Raw genomic sequence first — 23,298 nt, 5'->3', positions numbered from 1 at the left:
ATTCAATTTCTTGTTAGCATGACCCGGTGATATCATTAAGATAATGTTTTAATTTATTACAATGTGCTTGAAATTATATGTCTCAATATCTAATCAATTTAGATTAAGCAGTAGGGTGACATGGGGGTGGGTCAAACCATTCGAGAGACCATGACCATCGAAGGGTCCCTCTCGTATCCCCTGTATCTATGCCACAGGAGAATGTCTTTTTATCGCATGAGTCCCAGCTGAAAGGGCGATCTTCTCTCCGTAAGAACGGTGGATGTTCGTCTTCTTTGTGACATCATGGCTGAGGACCTCCCGGACTGGTCTAGATTCCAGACGTACATGGAATGGTCTTCAGAAATAGAGACTGTCGTGAAGAGGAAACAAGCTGTCTTTGATTATCTTTGTTGACATGATAACATTTTCTTGTTCTGCCAGTGCACCTAATGAAAGGCTGCTTTTTATCTTATTTTATTCTACTTATCAATTCTGAACTGACTAGATTTTTTTTTTTTTGGGGGGGGGGGGGGGAATAGAGAACAAAAGAAATCTAACGAAACTTGAGCTTAAGCTTTTCCTTACACATGAAAGTGGTGCCTAAAGAAACGAAATTGGGAAAACGGAAAAAGTTCATTTTGTTAAATCAACTCTTTCCTTTTCTATACTAGTTCACGTACATATTCCAATCTTACCCAATTTGCTTGACTTCTTGATCTTTCCTATGTTCAAGGACCCGTCATTTTTACGTCTGAGGGTTCCTCGACGCTTCAGTGAAGGGTACTTCCAAATGACGATGCCTTCTGAAGTACCCATGTGACTCGAATAAGTTCCCGCTCAGTCTCGAGCCACTGAACAGAGGGTAATCTGAAAAATAAATGCATTATAATAAGAAGGGCTGTTCAATTCTGAAGAAAATTCAGAATAATTATAATAACAATAATATTTTTGCTTATATAGCGCTTAATACGTCGGGAATGTCCTAGTTTCTAAGCGCTTTACATTATTACCCCGCTCATCGGATCTGGCTTGCCCACACACGATGTATGCACTTTCTCCACTCCCTGGGGAGCATTGCAATTTTTTTTCACTACCGTCACTTCGTGAAAACAGCGACGTATTTACCTCGTTTCATAATCGTCGTTTCCTATGCAATCCCACCGCTGCCACCAATAAAGACAACTTTTCAACCTGCATAGCAACCACAGTTTACAATAGACCATACAATACCAACATAGGAGCTGCTCTGTGCTGTATCACCAGGAAAAGGAAGGTAATGTGGAGGTATTGTATGAAAGAAAGCAATTCCTTTGAGAGCGTGTGCTGAGCTGCGGGAAGTTACATACCACTGTTATCTTGTTAGCTCACTATTAAATGAGTAATGATTGACAGATGATGTCATAAGATGAATGAGATCTGGAGCATTTTTTAGGATGGAGCTTATAGCCTGAGAAAATAATTTTAACAAATATTTAAAATCTACGAAATATATTTAGATGTTTGAAAAAAATATGAGTTGTATCCAGCCCTGCACATCAACAGGAATCAACTTATATTTGGAATTCACCCGACCGTTAAGGCCTTGGAGTAGGTCCAAGATCTTGAAGGTAGAACAGAGTCGGACTTTCTTCTCTCATAGAACCTGATCATTTACGTCGTTTGACAGTCGTTCCCCATGCAATCCCACCGCTGCCACCAGTAAAGTTCAACCACAAAAGTGATAACTCACTGAGGAAAGCAGAAGTAGAGGAATAAAGTAAATCAGACTCGAAAGTGAATGTCTCTTATCTTACCAAATATCTTATTTTACATCGTGTGACACTTACACCCATCATTCTCTACACTGAAGTCCAACATATATAGGGTCTAAAAATTCGGGGTTGAAATTAATCAGGCTTAAGCCTGTCTGAATGAACAGAGCCTTGTCTTTCAAAAGCAATACCTCGTGTGGCACTCGTCGCTCCCTACTCTTTAGTCCAGTGTTGAGGTTCCAGACTTCAATGTTGGTGCTGCCGTGCATTGCCGGTTGCTAGGAGATCTTGTTGCCATGGGCACCAAGACATCGCCTGGAAATGTAAGGAGATCAACATAATTATAGAGACCGATGGCAATGTGAGAATTATATAGAAAGCAGGGAAGTATAGATCGTGTGAAACGTAGCTACCCAGAAGGTCATTGGTATACATCCAATATATTTGAATTATAAAATCTTGCCGGAAATAAAGTGAACTTTGACTATATTATGTCTCAATGTCATGGCGGATCTCAGAATATCTTGGAAATGTTGTAAGTTTTTACTATTGGGATCTAAGATATTCTTTATAACAAGTTATGATTAAAGCCTCCTATACTTTCGTCCACCACCACTACAACAATTCGCTGTCCTCTTGCCCTCTTTTCAACTTTGTATCCGTCTCAATGTTCCCTGCCATGTCTCACGACATTTTGAGAGATAACAGAGAGAAGGCGGAGACAAGACATGAAGGTCCTGGGGGAGGGGGCGTTTTACAAAGCCCTTTTTCAATGACAAATTACAAAAAACAGTGACAAATCTGCTGATAACCAATCAGAAGCAAGGATTTCAGTAGCTTACAACAAAACTGTCATTTGTCACTGATGACAAGTTTTGTGAAACGCCCCCCTGATCAATCTTTTTAAGAATAACTTGCCACAATCATTCCTGCATGGGCCTCTCTGAAACTGTTGACAGGTTCCTTCGGCTGTCTTTTGTCCAGATCAACAAGTCACCCATGAAGTCCCCGGTGGCAAGGAGGTCTCCGGCTTTGTTATACGACAGGACATGACTGGCATACAGTGTCCATTGAACATCAATACAGGCTTGTTCGATCTGCACCGGTCGTCGTAGTGGTAGACGCCTCCATCCTCGCATCCGCTTTAATAATAATAATAATAATAACGTTTCATTTACCCAGGGTAGCCACTTCAGTTATAAAACTGCTCTTCCAGCGGGCCCTGCATAACATAATATGTTATTACTACCCTTCACCAATCTAATATGCTGAGCGCCTAGCTAGAAGGCAGAAGGTCCCAGTGTTATAAGTATTTGGTATATGACTCGGCCGGGGATCGAACCCACGACCTCCCGTTCATGAGGCGGGCGCTCTAACCACTGAGCCACCATGCCCGGTTTTCGTGGTTCACGAGTGTAAAACAATAAATTATTATTGATAAGCCTATACAAACCGGATGTTGTAACGACTAATTCTAGCGACTTATACTGGTGGATGATACCGGTGGTGAAGCTGATCCACCTCCTCCTCGATCCTCCTCCTCCTCCTCCTCCTCTTCCTCATTTCTCTCCTACTCCTCCTCCTCCTCCCAACACTTGCCATTATCGTCACCCCGTCACTATAGATGGCGGGTGTGACGATGATAATAATGATAATAAGAGATGGTTTTGATAACATTGGTGATGATGATGATGATAACACTGATGAAGACCATTTTTCGTCCTTATCTCCTCCTTATCTCAATCGTCACCACCACCGTCATTATCTGTATTGTCATGCTAGCAGTATCAACGATGATTATGAAAATAAGTCCAACAAAAATCATTGTTAGTGGATTACAGTAACAGATACAGATGGAGCTCACCATGTAACGCCGGTTCTGTTCCATTGGATACAGAGTGGAGATGACTCAAGTTCGAATTCATCATAGTACTTGCGTTGAAGACTCGATTCTAGGTTCGTCAGCGTCTGTTGTGTAGAAAGAAAATATAATAAATTATCCGTGTTTTTGTTTCCAATGCCATAATTTAGGTATAACTAAGTAAACACAGTACATAATCCTGTTTTCAGGTTGTGGGTTTTTTCCCCCGACGGGAGGCCGAAGTGCATCTAACCCCCAACCCCTACCCTCCGCGCACTTTAGAAACAGTCACCGTTAGATACGCCACTACTTTAGATAAAGCATGTATAAAACTTGAAACGCATTACCAGTTTCTTCATCCTTAATTTTTACCAGTTTTACTTCATATAGAAGAGAAAGATGAATTAAATGCTTTCTTGTTTTATATTTCAAATAAAGGTAAAAAAAACGAAAAAGAAATGATGAAGGAGGTCACAGTAATGGCCTAAAACTGTTAGTCGTCTTTATTAAAAAATCTATCTATCAATACATGTAGTCAATATCAATACAAATAATTATAACAACTGATGTTTTCAATTTCTCCCAGCACTTACAACAAAGCCCCGGTCTGTGTCATGGTTGTTCCAGTGGCAATCAACCTGGCACTGTCATGCCATCCCGCGCAGCTGATTTGGACATAATCACTTTTTACATTGTCAATGTTCGGCTCGTATAGGTTGCAGAATTTTGAGGGCTCCAGAGGGTTCCATGTGTAGACGGCGTCGTCGTTAACGAGAAGGACATCACCTTCACTGTGGACATCGAGAATATCTAATGCTGCTCTCGAGATGACAAAAGAGGAGGTTGGTGATAATAATAATAGCTCACATTTATAATGCGCCTAATACTTTGTTTCTAGGCGCAGCATATACTCCTGTCATCGGATTCAGGCTTACACGCAACACAATGTATGCACATTTTCAACTCCCTGTGGAGCATTCCAGCCAGTCGCCATTTTACGAGCGCACTTGCTAATCCAACCACATTAACGTTCGCATCATACCGGGTACCCATTTAACACCTGGGTGGAGAGTGGCAAATGTAGATCAATGTCTTGCCAAAGGACATTAGTGCCGCGGCGGGACTTTGTGATCCACAGTCCGGTGACATATCCACTCGACCACGACACCTCTATAATGATGATGATAATATTCGAATTTTGTATAATATATCGCATACATATTGAACAACGTCAAATATAGGCTTCCAAAGAGCTTCAGATTATTATTAGGGCTCAGCCTATATAGCTGCCCTTATCGGGAGGAGCTGAATAATTGAAGGTATTTCATCCTACCGGTAGCCATACAGGGTCGAGTGTGGCAAATAAGATTAATCTCTGCCAAATGACATAATTATTAGCACCGTGGCAGGGATTCGAACCTTGTACTCGATCCACACTCAGGTGACCTGTCCACTGGACTACAACACCTCCACAGATCACAACAACAAGAGCGCCAACATTACCCGACCATAATGTGATAGGTACCTAAAATAATATATCTATAAAGTCTCAAGACGAAGAGGGGAGAGGCTCAGTGCAGCTCCCAACCCCGTCTCGTAATTGGTTTGGGGAGGAAACAGATATTGACCTCAAACTTATATAAAGTAGCAATATCATAAACATGCAGAAGAAAGGAAAAAAGAACTTACGTTCTGCAGCATGATCTGCACTAAGGATAGTCTCTGGTGCGAGATTATCTAAAAATCTGCTGCGTTGGTCAACTTGTAGTCTGCCAGTAATCGTCCGACCATTATCCGATCCATTTCTGTGACGTGAAGACGAGAATATGGAATCTCTGCCCCCTTTTGATGAAAAATATGAAAATGATAATGATGATGATGACGATGATAATAATATAATACAAATCAAAATGATATTAATAATAATTATGATAATAATAAATATAAATGATAATACAAATATAAAATATTGATGGATGATAGATAATATTTATTTCGTATTATCATTATCATTATCGCCGTATAAGCTTCGCGCTCGAAATTTAGTTTCACCCCAGCCCCCCCCCCCCCCTCCTTTGGAAAATCATGGATCCGCCCCTGGTGGTGGTGGTGGGAGGGGCCCTCACCTCCTAATCTTAAACTATTTCTGAATCGGATTCAAATTTGGCGTGTCAATATCTTACCTGTTTTGCTTTTCGTCGTGCTTGAAATTTAATATGTCTTCATTTTCCTTCTCGTAACCCTCGAAAAGAATAGATGCAACTTGCCCACTGAACACATCATCGTGGCAAGTCTAAATGATTAGTGAGAATATAATTATGATGGATCAGAATGACTTCGAAAAGGCACCATATTAACATAGAAAACGAAAACCCAAAACAAGTAAACGAATAAATAATCAAAATTGAAAGTATATACAAGGGAATTTGCATGAAATACTCAGTATTATCTGCTTCAATGATTACAGTATCTATATAAATAACTTTAAATACAACAGAGCCGCCAACTTTCACTGTGCCTGCATTGATTTTGCTCAGATCATGGCACACTGCAGCTATATAAGCCATTAGCCATTTCTCCATAATCTGATACGTGCACCGTAACGAATAAACAATTCTCTTTATAATAACAATTTTTGGACAGAGATATATGTAAAAAATGATAATGACTGTAAATCTATGATAACAAAAAGAAGAAAAAGAATTCGTCAAAAACTTAATAACTTCGTCCTTACCGTGTCATTAAAACTGTTTTCGGATAACGACGTTGACATGGAGCTGGAGGTCGATGCAGACATTATGCTTTCATCAGACAACGACGTCGTAAAGCTTTCTCCCGTCGAGTCGTCGGCTTGCGACAACGACGACGACGATGATGACAGTTGCCATCGTCTGTGTTCCGTCTGAATCCGACTCGCTCTGGAATTGAGTAGAAACCCCGAAAGATCGATATGGCGATGGGGAATGAACCGGTCAGCGCTTGATAAAACTGGCTTCAAGGGCACGAAGCAAGCCTGGCAAGACCGTGGTCGTCGAGATTTTAACTGACGTTTTGTGCCCGAACGACCCATACTCCGAATTTTCTGTTAAAAATAAAATAATTTCTTTTAAAACCAAACCTTTCTTACAAGTGAAATCGCTATATAAAAATATATAAATCTCAGGCCTTTAAATATATCATAATAGTGGTCATGAATATTCGTTTTGATGATGATAATGGTTTAATCTTTTCGATAGACTAATTTAATTACAAACACTTGCGTTCTTTCTTTGTTTGTTTGATTGTTGTTTGTTGTTGTGGTTGTGGTTGCTGATGTTGTTGATGAAGATGTTCGTTTTTAAGCTATACTAACAACAACAACAGCTACAGCAGCAATAACAATAACATTATCATCATCAACAAAAAGAAAAAGAACAAAAACATCACCATATTGGAAAAGCAAAAATCTAAGCATATTCAATCCCATCTTGATCATTCGAAATAAAAAATATAATATTTTACCTTTCCTTGGATGATTGAAAAATCAGCAAATATCAGTGATCAGGCATCTATGAAATCAATTCCTTCAATGTCAAGTATCATTGATCATGCTGTCGTCTGAGAGTTTGAGGACCAACGAGATAGTGATCTTGTCCAGTATTGTACGGTACCTGTAATGGTTCTCCAGATCGAGTTCAAGAGTCAAACTGACACTCTTGTAGGATACCCGATGAGGCATTACGTATTCTCTTCTTTTGATCGGAATGCAACTTTTCGGCAGTAGGAAACAATGGGTTTGAAAAGATAAAGGCGTCTATTTCAGAAAAGCAAGAAATATGTTAAGCATGCCAATTACGAGCAGGGCAATCCAACAGGGTTCACTAAACTTATTTATTCATCGGGAGCGAAGTCATTAATGAAGCATCCTCCAATTACAAGTCATGCATCGGTCTGATGTTATAATCCTTTCTATTTCTCATCAGTTAGACCCCCCCCCCCCCTCATCAAAACTATAGGCCTAGTTCTTTTGGAGATTTGCCTCATTTACTTATTCTTCTTTTTTAGTAAAAAGGAAGTCAGACAAGACATTGATGTTGATAAATCTTGAAAGAATTTTGATCGGACATCCTATTGTAAGGCATATACGATGTAAATTCCACGTCAAGCCTCATAGCATGCAATTAAATGGAGAAAAAAGTTCGCCCAAAGAAATTGGGGTATACATATTGAGAGGGCGTGTTAATCGAATGGGAAATGCTGATGTGAAGAGAGAAAGATCGAGAGAGGGAGAGAGAGAGAAGGAGAGAGAGAGAGAGAGAGAGAGAGAGAGAGAGAGAGAGAAAGAGGGGGGGGGGCGAGGCACAGTTCCCACTTTTTCAAGTACCCCTTTTAACATAGGAAAAGTGCCCCTTTTACTTAGGCAAGTGCCCCTATTAATTTGTACAAGTGTCCCTTCCGTCTACAAGTTCCCATTTTCCATTCTTATTAGTAAGCGCCATTTTCAGGTTCGAGAACTTGCCCATTCACCTCTGATAATTGCGCTATTTTAATCTGAGAGATACTTGTTTAACTTTGACATGTGCCCCTTCCCCTCCTGACAAGTGCTCTTTTCATCTCTGATGAGTGTCCCTTTTCACCTACTGCCCCTTTTATTTTGGCACGTGTCCCTTTTCCTATCTGATATATGATATTTCCTTCTTATAAGTACCCCTTTTCATAATTACGCTCTTTTCATCTCTGCTGCCGCGTTAATTTTAACATGTGCCTCTTATTTTGTTTGAATAACAGCCACTCCACCCTTTCTCATCAAAGCCCCCTTTCACCTCCCATAAATGCCCCTATTTAAAATCTGATCGGTGTCCCCTTTTTTATTCTCATAAGTGCCCCCTTTCATATCAGGTGCGATAAGAGCCCCTTTTCACCTCTGATAATTTCCCTTCAAATAATGATACGTGCCCTTTTCCTTTCATATAAGGGACCTATCCCCTTTTCATAAATGCCCCTTTTCACCTCTTATGAATGCCCCTATCAAAATCTGATGGGTGCCTCTTTTCCGTCGACAAATGCCCATTTCCCATAATCATAAGTGCCTCGATTTAAATCCCTGGTAAAGTGTCAGAAGTGCCCCATTTTCACCTCTGATAATAACCCTTTGTACCCTAACACTGATAATAACCCTTTGTACCCTAACACGAAGTGATCCTTTTCTTTTCTAATAAATGTTCTATACGAAGTGTCCCCTTTTCCTGTCATCATTAAACGCGCCCTTTATTTCAAGCGACTAAGAGCAATTTCCCCCAAAGCTCGCTCGCGTTTATAAAAAGGTCCTTTCAGTCTTCTGAGAATGTGCTTATAATTTTTGGCACTGCGACCTCACAAATTTAAAAATAAATTCTTCGCTCGCAAATTATTTTTTAGACCATTACATAAGTGCGAAGTATGATGCAATTAAGCAATGTCTTGTCTGTTGTAAAAACAGAAACAAATATTGAAATCATTCCTGATTATATAATCACAATGTAGGGGTATATACCAATGTCTACAAATTGAACATATTCGCTTTGAGATTTCCTTTTGTAGGTGCCCTTTTTTCCCCCAAAGTGCCCCTTTTTTTGGTTGGTGCTCATCATCCCACTTTGGAAGTCGCTCCGCCGCCACATTGTTGTTGTTGTTGTTTGGGGGGGGGGGGGGGGGGGGTCTCCAATTTGTAAGGAAGCCGGCCGGTGAATAAGCGGGGTAGGGGTACGAGCACATTTTTTTAATTTATTTTTTATTTATTTATTTATTTATTATATATATATATATTTTTTTTTTTGGGGGGGGGGGGGCGTTCAATTGTGAAAAATAACCAGCGACTCAGTCGGCCGGTGAATAAGCGTCCAATAACCACGTACGAGTCAGCCCGTTGACCCAGTGATATATGAATATTCATAAACCCAATATTAAACTTTAGTTTTTTGTTTAAAAGAGGTCAAATTAACGTTACCATCTTTTTTTTTACCGTTTTTTTTTTTGCTGTTGGGGGGGGGGGGGGGGGGCGGGGGCGCCTGCCTCCTCTCGGCCCACCAATACTACTCATCATTGTGATGTTGACAATTTACTTCAATTCACAATATACTGCATATTCAATCTACCTGCCAAAAGATTTTTTGATGCGGTACACCTATAGTCCTACACATAAAAAATACCCTCCCCTACCCCCCCCCCCCCCCCCCCCCCCCCCCACCCCCCCCCCCCCCCCCAAAACAAAAAAATAAAAATAAAAAAAATAAAAATAAATAAATAAAAAAAATAACAGCCAACACCACCCCCACCCAAACACTAAATATAACGGCACATAACAAATGCAAAACGAAACTAACAATCAATCAATCAATCAATCAATCAAACAAATATACGATTCTCCCTCCAGTGCCGCATCATCCAGTTAGCTAGCTAGCTCTGTAGCATGCATATGCGCATGCATGCACAGTGTCAGTTCATTTTGTAAAACATGTCGGCAATCAACATGGCGAGTTTTCTGCGCAATATCAACAGAGCTATCTCGCAATTCCACCCTGGCCTGTCCAGCAAAGTGAGCAAGGCGTTTCAAGTGCAGGTGACATTACTATTTCCTATCTTTGTACAAAATTAGATTGATAGATTACTTTTTGATTTGATAATGACAGGGTAATTGAATCTAGTATTTAAGTCTTCAGTCCCATGCCTGAATAATTGTGTGTGTTGTTAAAAGATTTTGGTCTTGCCCATCGCTCTGAGCTGACTGAGTTTGACGTGAAAGAAGTGTTACTGTTAGTGTATCAAAGTGACATTTAAATACATGCTTTGATGGAGGGATGGAGTTGAAAATTTGTTGGAATAATCAGCCTAAAAGAGGCGTTTATGTTTGTTTGAGTGTTAAACTTAAATTTTTTATTAAAAAATGAGATGAAGTAACTTTTTGCCTTGGTTGGACGTTGGTCATGTTAATTGTTATGTTGATTGTTGGTTTTCATTTTTACACGTTTTGGATTAAAAATGATGATTCAAAATCTATGCATTTCAAAGTGTATTCATAGAGTTAGATTAGAGATTAGAGATTAGGCCTATATTTTTTTCTCAATGATGTCTTGATGATGAAGATGTTTTTGTTGAATATTTATGATGATTTTGATGAAGTGAGGATTAACGTTAAAGATGGTGATTTTCAATGGGAGAGCAGGTATTTTCAGAGTGGCATCCAAGTAATTACACCCATATTTTGAAAGGGAATTCTGATTTTAGGCAAGATGGTTCACTTATTTTGCCTCTCATTTCCAAATGTGCTTCCTAATCCTAGTTTTATTTTCTAACTACCGTAAATGTAGCCCTCAAGAGATGTTACTTTGGCTGACCGTATGTCTTATAATACTTGATATTTATTATTTAATAAGATATAAAATGACTTGATGTAATATGCATTACTTAAATGATTTTATACTATTTTTTATTGAATACTGTAAGTCTATACGTATGTTTCTCTTGTATTATGTTCTATATTATCATCCTTTCCTAACGTTAATTTAAATATTCTTTACTATTTATTGTATTACCTTTTTTCATATTAACTGATCTATTTACTGAGCATGTTTTTCTAATCATTCTTTGTGAAAAAAATAAATACATTGATGAATACATACATGTATATTGATGACTAACTTTAAAAAAAAAAAATATCAAATTATCCACCATCTAATTATTACATAATCTTGAAAATCTTATCCTTGAATTGAAGTTAATTGAAACCGTCTCATTCATATGCATATATTCTATTTTTTAAATATTTTATGTACATTTTGCAATTGGGAGCAATAGCCACTTGAGGATTCATCAGATCCATGATTGTTGACATCTGGCCATACATGTACCAGCAGTCCCTGTAACTTAAGAAGAGTCCCAAATAGGCCAATGGATCGGTTCGCTGCTTCTCAGTTGAGTTGTACACAGTTTATTATAGGGTAGCTTCATTAGCTTGCCCTCATTACAAAAAAAAATCTATTAGAGTGAACTGAAGGGTCAAAAGCTCATGTGCAAATGTATTGCATAATAAGCAAGTGGTACTAAAATAACTAAATCCCTTCTTGACAAAACATAACACTGGAAATCAGATATCCATTTCCAAGTCAGATGTACTGTATTGGCCTAGCGGTATATATATGGATGTACAATTGTAAATATAATGTATACCTAATGACCTATGCTGTAAACAAAAACTGCCCTTATGCCTGTCTTCATCAGCTCGAGATTGCCAAATAACCCGCTATCTTAATATCCCAATCGCAAATTAACTGGATAATTTGCGTCTTCATCAGCCCGCAGTTGCGATTAGCGGGATATTTTTTTGAGATTTCATCCCAAGATGTCTTGGGCTAATTTGCAAAATATCCTGCTATTTGTCTGGTGCATCTTCACCAGCCCGAAGACTAGCACTATATGCGCGAACGCTGAGCAAAACATCTCAATCTAATTGCCTGAGCTTTAGGTTCAAGGTCGAGTCTCGAGCTGATTAAGACATGAATTGTAGCTTTGGGCTTATTTCTGAAATCAGAAATAGCGGGCTATTTGGCAATATCGAGCTGATGAGGACATACCTCTTGAGGCTGAAGTGAGTTTTACTATGAATAAAACTGATAAACAAATGAATTCAAGTGAAATCCAGGTATCATATTACAGATTAACTAAGCTCCACGCTGTATAGTTCTGGTGCACAGACTTGAATTGCAGACTTTCATTTATAGTCTGAAGCTGATGGATGATGATGTTGGTGATGATGGTTGTACTGGTGGAGATGATTGTGATGAATAATGATGACAGTATGATGAATGGGGATGATGATGACGATGTTGAAGATGATGATAATGAATGTTGATGATGATTATGACAATGTTGTTGATGATGATAATGGTGATGACAATGATGAAGATAAATGACGATGATGATGAACAATCAATGATGATATTTTCTTGAATGATGATATTGCTGATTATGATAATGAGATTGAAATACGTATTTAGACAAAGAGTACAAGAAAATCAGAAAAATTGATTTTGATAGATAAATAATAAACTAATTACTTTCAAATTGATTGTTAAATTGTTTTTTCTATTTGTTTGACAGCCATTAGCAAGATGCCTGTCTACAACTCAACGTCTCAATGTGGAGTTTTGTGAGAATCCTTTAGAAGCAGTCAGTGAGATACCTGATAATGCAACACTTCTTGTTGGAGGTAAGTCATCTGAATACAAATCTGTCATGGGGGGGGGGGGGGCTTTTTAGCAAGGAGGGTGTTGGCTAGGTATCCAAAAGATGCCCAATTTTTTTTTTTTTTTTTTTTTGGGGGGGGGGGGGAGAATCCAAATATACATGTCAATAATCGATGTCCCTTATTTTGTTGCCTGGGGTCAATTTTTCAATTTGGACACCCAGTTTTGAAATCCTAGGGGGGAGAGGGTGGTTCTTCAGGATGCTTGTTTGAGAAGGCTATGTCAAAGACTTGTTTAATGTCATTGTTCTTGTGTGCCTGATACTTGCCAAACTTATGTTGGATTTCTAGTTTCAAACTTTGTAATTCTTTTATTTCAAACTCCACAAAGAAAACAAAATTCAGCGATAATGGAATCCTAAATATTATATTCAAAGTTCTAAAAAAAAAATCATTATTCATGTCTAATGAATAGTCTTGAATATTCCTCTATGCAACATTGACAGTATCAGCCTTGCCTCCCACCCCTGATGCCTCTCATCATTAAGCAGTGACTGATCACTGATCTCCGTGACCAGTCACTGAGATCAGTAATGGCATGCTTTCATTCTGTTTTATATTTGAACACAAGGATTTGGACTGTGTGGCATCCCAGAGAACCTCATCCAAGGGTTACTGGATACAGGAGTAAAGGATATAACAGCAGTCAGTAATAATGCAGGGTAAGTCATATGCTGTTCTTGACCCACTGATCCAATGGACTGGTTTAATAACATATTAAAATGTATGGATGTTTCTTACCTGGGGACCTAGTGACAAGTTATTCCATTAACCTATTATTAATGAATGAACTGCAATACTTGGAATACAGTCTGCATACAATACTTGTTACTATTGCAAGCAAGACTCTGGCCAGCTTTCAGATTTTCAAGAACAGCCTTGATTAAAAAGTATGCATAACATTTGAATATCTTAGTAAATCTATTGCTTGTTAGAGACGCGAGGTTCTGTTTTTGACCCTGACATATGTTTGTCATATTGTAACTCAATCGCACCACTAGATCGAATCTAAGTCCACCAACTATTGGCCATTAGAAATAATGCACTTTTTCAGTTTTTCTGTGTCTCCTTGATGTGACTGGACTCCTTGGAGTATAACATGGTGTGTGTCACATCCCCCCCCCCCCCCCCCCCCCCCCCACTCAGTGTTATTCAGGGTACGCATACGCGTGTTCCCAGCACCCCCCCCCCCCCCCCCCCCCCCCCCGCCCTTTCAGCATAAGTCCGGTGTGTAAAGTCAATACGAGCAGATCTTTTTCTTTGTTACGAGCCGTTCCGGAGTGGGGGGGGGGGGGGGGCAGGGTCACATCTCACTATGAGTCAGTTGAATGAATAGTAATTAGTAGATAGTTATCTCTTTTTGCACTGCAATTATACAGATTGAGTCAAATGTTTAGTTAGTCCATCTGCCCAGTAGTAATAATTGTTTCTATGTAGGATATACATTTCTGAATTGAAAAGATTTAAAATCAGTTGAAAGTATGAAGAGAAACATTTTAGAACAGATTCATTCACGATTCAACCTCAAAAGATTGAGAAAAAAAAGTATATTGAATGTACGGTATTACATGTAGATTTGATTCAATTTTGAAGTTTGTATACATGTCTCGTCTGACAGTGTGGATGATTTTGGTCTTGGTCTACTCTTGAAGACGAAGCAGATCAGGAGGATGGTGTCGTCATACGTCGGTGAGAATGCAGAGTTTGAAAGGCAATATTTATCTGGAGAGCTGGAAGTCGAGCTCACACCACAGGTATAGTGCACTCTTTGTGGAGAGTCCATAGTTTTAGTGGTACATATAAGCGGGTGATTTTCATGTAAACAAGTCATCATATCTGACAAATATTTACCATAAAATTGATTTTGCTCAGCACATCATTAAGTGCTTCTCAGAGATGTATTTCAATTCAATCAATCAATTTCAATTTATTGTTTATTATTGGAAATTTGTTGTGCTCACATTTTACAAATGTACAAAGAATCAAAAGAATCAAAATTGCTGTTCAACTGGTTTATTAATTTTTTGTTGACAGATAATGTTATTTACCTGAAAAGCCAAACTGTAGAAACTTTTGAGCAATGGCTTGCCCCTCATTTTAAGGATCTTTGTTGAAGATACCTTACACTCATAGAGAGTAGATTTTCTCCCGCTCTCTCCTTTTTCTCTTTTTTCTGGGTGGCTGGTTGACAACTTGACATTTTATAAGCCAACTTTAATGGAGTAGAGTTACTACATGCAATTAAGTTCTATAGATTTTCAATCAACTTGAATGCAGACATTCTCTTTTGGAATTGATATCTCAGGAAGAAAAAGTACTCTACTCATTGATATGTCTCTGAAATTTAATATATTTTTGAAAACATGCTTTTTTACACCCGAGGAGCCATATCTATTTGTTTGCCACAAACACTGAACAAGATATCAATCATCTTACTTTTTTGACAGGGTACACTTGCAGAGAGGATACGAGCAGGAGGGGCAGGGGTGCCAGCCTTCTTCACCCCTACCGGTTTCGGTACCCTGGTACACCTTGGTGGATCACCTATCAAATACAATGACGATGGATCGGTAGCCATCACCAGTGACCCTAGAGAGGTATTACAACAGTTTTAAAGTTTAACAATATTAAATCTGAAATGCATGGCCCTACGTGTGATCAGTGTCTGTGATATGGTGTAATATTGAAGCCCTAAAAAATTGTGCTTCAAAATGATCATGAAGTGCCTCAAAAAGTAAAAATCTTTGAGTGAACGATTTTACCATACTCATTTTCCCCAATAGACTGTAGTGTTATAAAAACCGTTAGGAAAACCAATTTTGAAATTTCGATTTCCAATCATTAATATCCTATCTTGATAATCGGACAGGTGATCGGCTTGTAAAAGTCATGGAGTTCCTGACTGACCTAAAGGTTTATAATTATCATTGCAGCATGAGCTAAATCCAGGATTTTTTTTCAGAATCTGAGACAAAGTTGCCCAATCCCTTTAAACTTTCACAGTGTCATTACCCTCCTCTACCTCCCAAGGTTCAGTTTTTCTTTTCCATCGATGATCAATACTTTTCCTGTCCAATAAGAGACCTTGGTGCATAGCTGGCAACCGTTCCTGTTTTGGAGGAATTATTCCTACTTTTTGGCCTTCAAACTAATGTTATGGATCCTAGATTTCTTTCTTTTGTAAAACTTCTGTGTAAAAAGTATACAAAATGACTGTATTCTTTTTGTTTGCCTTGAAAGGTTGATAAATGTGTGGGTGTAGTGTTTGAAAGGGAAATAAAATGGTTTGACCTTTATCTCTCCTATTTGTAGGCAAGGATGTTCAATGGCGTAGACTACATCATGGAGAATGCTATCGTAGGGGACTATGCCCTTGTGAAGGCATGGAAGGCCGATAGAGCAGGCAACCTCATCTTCAGAAAAACAGCCAGAAACTTCAACCCACCTATGGCTAGAGCTGCCAAGATCACCATTGCTGAAGTAAGCAGACCATATTTAGTTGTTTTATGATACATCAATGATAATATGATGATTATTTTATTCTACTGTTTTTAGACAAATGTGTTTTTGGATGTATGGGAACTTTTTTTGGACTTGGTATAGAGCATGTAGTATAGTATTGCATTAATTTATATGATTTATTTGATATTCACTAGAGCTCTTTTGGAGCTTTCCTGGGGAGTGTATCACAAATACTAAGATCGACTTTAAGTTGGACTTAACTATGACAGGCCATTCATGCTACTGGTTGCTCTCACTATTGGTCTCTCAATTATGATCTTTAGATATTATTTAAATTAAAAAAATGTAAATTCTGTAGATTTGTGACCAAGATTTATACATCCTTTCAGAGACCAATGCCAGTAAATGGTAAGAGCAAACAGTGGCATGAACGGCCTGCCATAGTTAACTCCATCTTAAAGTCGATCTTAGTTTTTGTTAAACATCCCCAGAACTAAAGTATTACTCAGCTTTCCCCTTTTCAAACAAATAATACTATTGACTCCCACAGACCCTCATGCTTTTTTAAAATATTTTTAAATGATTACATAAGTACTATTGCTGATTTTAAACATTATGACAATGCCATTTCTTTTTAATGACAAAAAAAAGCACAATTTCGCCACCCATAGTATTTTGTTTAAAGCCAGGTAATGCTAACATTTTCATTTAATATTTTTTTCTTTTTTCTTTAATTTTGTTTACTTTAGGTTGAAGAGATAGTTAATGTAGATGCCTTCGCACCTGAGGATATTCATGTACCAAGTATATATGTTCAGAAGGTCGTCCTTGGAAAGAATTACCAGAAGAGGATAGAGGTATGAGAAATCAAGTACAGTTGAGTTGTAATAATAATAATATTAATAATAATATGTCTTGTTTACCCAGGGTAGCCTCATTAGTATTGATACTATTCTCCCTGAGGGCCCTGCAATCATATTATTACCCCGGCTTTAGCTGACCTACCATGAAAAAGCGCTCAAGCTTTCAAAAAAATTCTTTCTTCTGAGTACCAATTTACCTCACCTGGGTAGAGTGTGGCAAATGTAGATTCATGTCTTACCAAAAGAAGTAGTAGTGTGTGAAAATACGACCAATTCTATGGTTTTTATACGACTCTTGAAAATTGTGTGTGTGTGTGTGTGTGTGTGTGAAGAAGAGGAAGAGCTCTTGTTTTCTACATATTTCATCCACAAGTTCTGGCTCTAAATCTTGTTCTGCTGTGGATGAAGATTTGTGGGCATATCAAGGTATATTTAGGGTTTAGTAAGCAAAAGGAAAGGTTTTGAGTACATATCTTAGTATCTTCTTCTAGGGGTCTATAAATGGTTGACAAACATGTTTATGCAGAAAATCAGTGGCATAGATACACAGGGCGTGGGGGCATGTACCACTTAACCAAATAAATAGAGAAAAAAAGGGGTGGGGGGAAGGAGCAAGAGGGTGAAGAATTTTTTTTTAAAAGTTATAAAACCTTTCCCACAATTTTGCCCATATCGGAAGACGTTGTCAGCTGGTATTTCATCCATTCAATAAGACATTCCAGTGCCCCCCCCCCCACAATGACTGGACCCATGCAGAAGACATCATCTTGGAGTAATCGCTGTGTTCTTTACAATCGATCATTTGTATGTGTTCTTGTTCTTATCACAGAGGCTGACATTGTCCAAAGAAGAATCTGAATCCGGCGACGAAGCTAAAAGTCCAGCTGCACTTATGAGAGAAAGAATTATCAGGAGAGCTGCGTTAGAATTTGAAAATGGAATGTATGGTATCCTTTAATAATAATAATTAGAATATGCCATTCTTGTATAGGGCATATATCACATCAAGATAAACGTCTCTAGGCACTTCCAAAAGACTTTTGATACTATTACCCCAGTCGTTATAATGACCCTCATCAGAGCTGATCATACTTTGTTAGTTAAATAGTGCCATTTCTTGTCATTTAGCTTGCTTTCTCAATATGTCAGTGTAAAAATTTCCTGATGTGTACCTTGTGTTGACTTTGATTTTGTTCTAAATAATCACATTATAATAATTACATTATTTTACCTTCTTCATTTTTTTTTCCGCCTTGGTCCAAGAATCATTTAAAAAACTTGACGTAAGGTGATGGTCACGAGATGAATAACCATTGCTTCAATTATATTACTTAAGTTCTGAATTGATTTTCTTTGGTTTTCCAATCTAGTGTAGGATTTAAAGAATGAGCTAAATATGGATTTTGAAAGCCAGAGGATTAGATTCACTGAACTTGCTTCAAGTCTGTATGAGTATATCAAACACTAAGACATAATACTCAGGTCAAAAGGTCAAAGATCATTTCTTCTCTTTAAAAAAAAAGAAGTTTGTAAGCTGTTGAATTGATTCTACAATGGAAGAGAGTTAATTTTTTATGAATCTGATTCCAACCAAGATCAACCATGTTTATCCTTAATGCTAATGTGTTCAGCTAATCTTGGTATTGGGATGCCCATGCTAGCCAGTAACTACATCACACCAGATATGAAAGTCTATCTACAAAGTGAGAATGGAGTGCTTGGATTGGTAAGAAATTCAACATCAATACTATTAGTTTATATCTTGAAGATTACAGAAGAACAAATTTGCTTTGTTTTAAGGTGCAGAATACAGTCTGATGGTAAGATAGACAATTCCATTTGGTGCATTGCGTACAACTTTTTTTGGATTAAAAAATTATAGAATTTCTATTCTGGAGCAGGAGAATAATAAATATATGTTAAATTTCTGTGTTTAGATTCATTTCCCAGTTTAAGGTAGTAATCTTGCTATAGTATTTGTATAAGTGAGGCGAGCCCAGGTATGCATTGATGCTGTATGTTGTAGCATGCCATGTAAGTAAGTGGGTTTATCAGCAAGTTTATTTTCAAGTAGTTGATTAAATAATCATATAAATCTATAATAGCTATTTCAGGGGATACATTTCTTTCTTGAATATGCAATAATCCTAGGAAAAAGGGCATAAGAATGACTTTCAAGAATTGTGATGATATGTGATTTGTTTTGTTGTGTAGGGTCCATTCCCAAGGAAGGGAGAAGAGGATCCAGACTTGATCAATGCTGGTAAAGAAACAGTCACCGTGCTTCCAGGTTCCAGTTACTTCTCTAGCGACGACTCCTTCTCCATGATCAGAGGGTGAGAACTCACAGGAAGCATTTCCTTTTAAAGCCCCACTGTACTACTTATAGCTATTTGTGCCCTCTATATAGCACACAATGCCTAATTGGTGCCTGTTGGTCCCCCATGATCCCCTGTTTCTTATGTTAATTGAGAGCTAATTTGATGAGATAACCACCTGTCAGTGACCTTGCAGGGAGGTCTAATCCCCCTGGCCAAACTAGTACAGATGGGCTTTAACCCGTTGCCCACTGGAACCGGGTATCTCATGTATTAAGCCTATGGGGATCTGAGAATCCAGTTGTCAAAGTGTTAATGCAGGATACACAATCTGCAAATGCCATAGGTACCCTGGGCAAATAAATGCCCCTATGTGAGAGAATTGATTGCCTTACAAGGGCAACTAAAATGCTACTAGCCCTAAAATATAAAGGCCACCTGTCTGCAGTGGCCACTTTTTTCTCTATTCCCTTGGTTGGCCTTAATAGACAGGTTTGACTACATATATTGAATGTATTTTATTTGGCAAAAATTTGGAATAGATGAGCATTTCAATTTCTATCACACACCTGGTTCAAACTTTAACTGTTATCATACTTATAGTTGGGCTACACACCAGCTGAATTGACCTGATAAGCTTTGTGTGTATAAGCCCCTAGTTGAAATTTATGATTTGAGGGGGAGGGGGGAGGGGTTCTGGAGGTAGAATTTGAGTGCTCATGTGTGCATACTATTTAGCAATAAAAGTGTACTTTGATTATGTAATCCAAAGTGATCTTTTTCTACAGCAATTTTTGTCAAGTTTCCAAATGCAGCAAAAGAAATCATTGTATTTCATTGTCTGTGTGTTTTCTCTTGCAGAGGACATGTTGATCTGACGATTCTTGGTGCCATGCAGGTATCTAAATATGGAGATCTTGCCAACTGGATGATTCCGGTAAGTCAACTCTCAAGTCTCAAGAGAAAAATTGTTGTGTGCTGTGCAGAAGGATGTGAATACTAAGCCTAGTTGAATTTTTGATCTGTTTAGTTATAGTTCTAAAACTTTTTTTTTCGTGCTTGTGGGAGGGTTCCAACTGTTATTCCTTTTTTCATTGTCCTTCTAGATAAATTGCTACATGATAATTGACTACGGTACACAACAAAAGAAATTTTCCTGATTATTATATGCAATATAAATATGGATGATTGAAACTGTCTGTGGCTCTGACAAGGATAAAACTTGTAAAGTTCTTTTTGTAGAGGTGTTGTGATCTCATGGATTCGTCTCCAGAATGTAGAACACAAGGGATAGCATTCATATCCCTGCCCGGCACTAACATCTTTTGGTAAGACATTGTAAGTGTAAGTGGGTTCCTGATATGCTTGAGCTCCTAGTTTCTTTGGCAACTCCGCAATAACTGGAGGTAATAATGTGTAAGTGTGTGTAAGCACTATTTGCATCACAGTGTGAGAGATAAGAGCATTATATATGAAGCCATTTTTAATTTCATTATTATTATTCACCCTTTGCACTTGCAGGGTAAGATGGTGAAGGGCATGGGAGGAGCTATGGACCTGGTCTCCTCTCCTAGGACCAAGGTGGTTGTGACCATGGAACATGCTGCTAAGGGAGGCAAGCCAAAGCTGCTTTCAGAATGCAACCTCCCGCTGACAGGAAGGAGATGCGTGGATAGAGTCATCACAGAAATGGTAAGCATAATGATATAGATATATCAACTGCTATGAGAGGTCTGGCCCCTTTTTACGTGCCTCGGGTCATGGCAGGATGCAACGTCCCGAGAGCCAGTATAGAAACAGCCAGACCTTGAACATTAAAGCAGTCAATATATCTTTTATATACCAAGTTGACACAAAAATCTACCAAGAACTCTTACCTTATTCTTTTTTAGAGTTAAGATTGGTTAAAACATCACAGAAAATCTGAAACACTGTCTGTTAATCTTCGTAAGCAAAGTAAGCAAGCATGTTTTATACTCTACGGGTAGAGTATGAAACACGCTTGCTTACAAGATATTTTATCACCTGACGAAGTGTAGCAGCGGCACACGAAACGTTATGATCTTTTAGATCCCTTGTTGACCATACATTGCGAGGCAAACGAATGTCACTAGCGATATTATTCGCTATTACCTCATTACCAGTGTACTAATCAGTTCATCAGTTTCAAAATTTAAGATATGTATGTAAGGTACCCAATTCATGCAATTTCAGTTTCAAAATAATTTGTATGACCAAACACTCTCTTTCTTCCTCTCTGCATTTAGGGTGTGTTTGACCTCGACAGTGAGAAAGGCATGACCCTGATCGAGATCGCAGACGGTGTGACTATCGAGGACATCATCGAGAACACCGAAGCCGAGTTTGAAGTTGCTGAAGATCTTAAGCCCATGGGACAAGTCTGAGGTGACCCCATTTGTTAATAATTGGAACTGAATGAAATGGAATTGCTGAAACTTATGGGGCTCGTTCAGATATGCAGAGGTAAACCTTTTTTTAATAAAGGACCTGTGTGTATTCACTGAGCTGTGGTGTAGGATACAGGAATGTGAAGTGTATTACAATTACCTCATTATTCAAAAAGACCTGGGCCCTGTTTCATAAAACTTGTTATCAATAACAAATGGTAAATTTATATGACAAATTAGCTCTCAGCCAATCAAATGCCATGATTTCAGTAGCTTATAACAGTAGCTTGTAACTTGTTATTGATATCAAGTTTTATGAAACAGGGCCCAGAGCAGTTTACCATCGCATATCTGAACAAGGCTCGAGAGAATCATGTCTATGTTTGATCGCTACATGAATTAATTGGAACTGAATGAAATGGAATTGCTGAAACTTATCAAGGCTCGTTCAGATATGCAGAGGTAAATGCTTTTTAATGAATGGTAACTGTGTGCAAGAATGGTCCTGTGTGTATTCTCTAAGTTGTGGTGTAGGATATGGGTATGTGGAGCATATTACAATTACCTCATTATTTAAAAAAAAACGGAACAGTTTACCTCGGCATATCTGAACGAGGCTTAAGAGAATCATGTCTATGTTTTTTTATCGCTGCAAGAAGTTTGAGACTACTGACAGATATGACTGGTACTGCTAGTATTGAATTGAATGTCACTACAAAGCCAAAAGCCATTCTGAGCGAACCGTATGCGATTGGTATTCTTGTAAAGATTACAGTCAGATTTGTGTGAAAAGTCAACAATGCTACATCATGATATTTATATGAGGAACAATACGTGCCGCACTTTGTAACTGCAAGGTAAAATATGTTTCGGATTGGATTGGATTGGTCATTTTGACTAATTATGGTCACATAAATTTTTTGGGGGGATTTAGTAACACAATTACCCAGTTTTTTCTATTCAGGTAGGTCCTTCTTTGACTTTTTTGTTAATGAACAAAATATAGTTTATTTAAAAACAAAAAATATATAGTTTTTAGTGTGATTTCTTTTTCTAGATCTTGATGTTTTTGTTAAATCACCCTTGTGCTTGATTAAGACTAGTTCAAAGCCAGCGCTTTTGTATGAATTATGGAGTTTTCCCTTGAACTTTGTGTGGAGGATTTTTTTTTCCAATATGGCTTGATAGTTGTAAAAACTAATCATTGTAGAATTATGTGATTGATTTCTAAAAATTTTGTTTTGTCAGAAATTTACCAAAGTTTGAAGTGTGCTTTGCTGCAAAATCAATGAATTGTGTCAGTTCAGGTGTATGTGTAAGATGAAATTCACCTTTCTCTGTGTACCAAGTCCATACATTAGTTCACATAATTAGGCATAATATAATACAATGCA

General features: G+C 38.1%; 1 protein-coding gene across 1 annotated transcript; it reads left to right on the top strand.

The window, feature by feature from the left end:
• The first annotated feature begins 10,048 nt into the window (after positions 1–10,048).
• LOC115918988 (succinyl-CoA:3-ketoacid coenzyme A transferase 1, mitochondrial-like) lies at positions 10,049–22,177 on the top strand. The gene is made up of 13 exons (XM_030996436.1): positions 10,049–10,171; positions 12,709–12,817; positions 13,425–13,515; positions 14,472–14,607; positions 15,301–15,450; positions 16,166–16,333; positions 17,065–17,172; positions 18,008–18,125; positions 18,810–18,904; positions 19,393–19,514; positions 20,358–20,433; positions 21,018–21,188; positions 21,764–22,177. The coding sequence occupies exons 1-13, from the start codon at positions 10,067–10,069 to the stop codon at positions 21,899–21,901; spliced, it is 1,587 nt and encodes a 528-aa protein (XP_030852296.1). The 5' UTR covers positions 10,049–10,066; the 3' UTR covers positions 21,902–22,177.
• Positions 22,178–23,298: the final 1,121 nt, after the last annotated feature.

This window comes from Strongylocentrotus purpuratus, unplaced genomic scaffold (genome assembly GCF_000002235.5).
Source record: "Strongylocentrotus purpuratus isolate Spur 01 unplaced genomic scaffold, Spur_5.0 spur5_scaffold_3, whole genome shotgun sequence".
Lineage (NCBI taxonomy): Eukaryota > Metazoa > Echinodermata > Echinoidea > Camarodonta > Strongylocentrotidae > Strongylocentrotus > Strongylocentrotus purpuratus.
The sequence above is the reverse complement of the archived record's forward strand: the minus strand, read 5'-3'. Positions and strand labels throughout refer to the sequence as shown.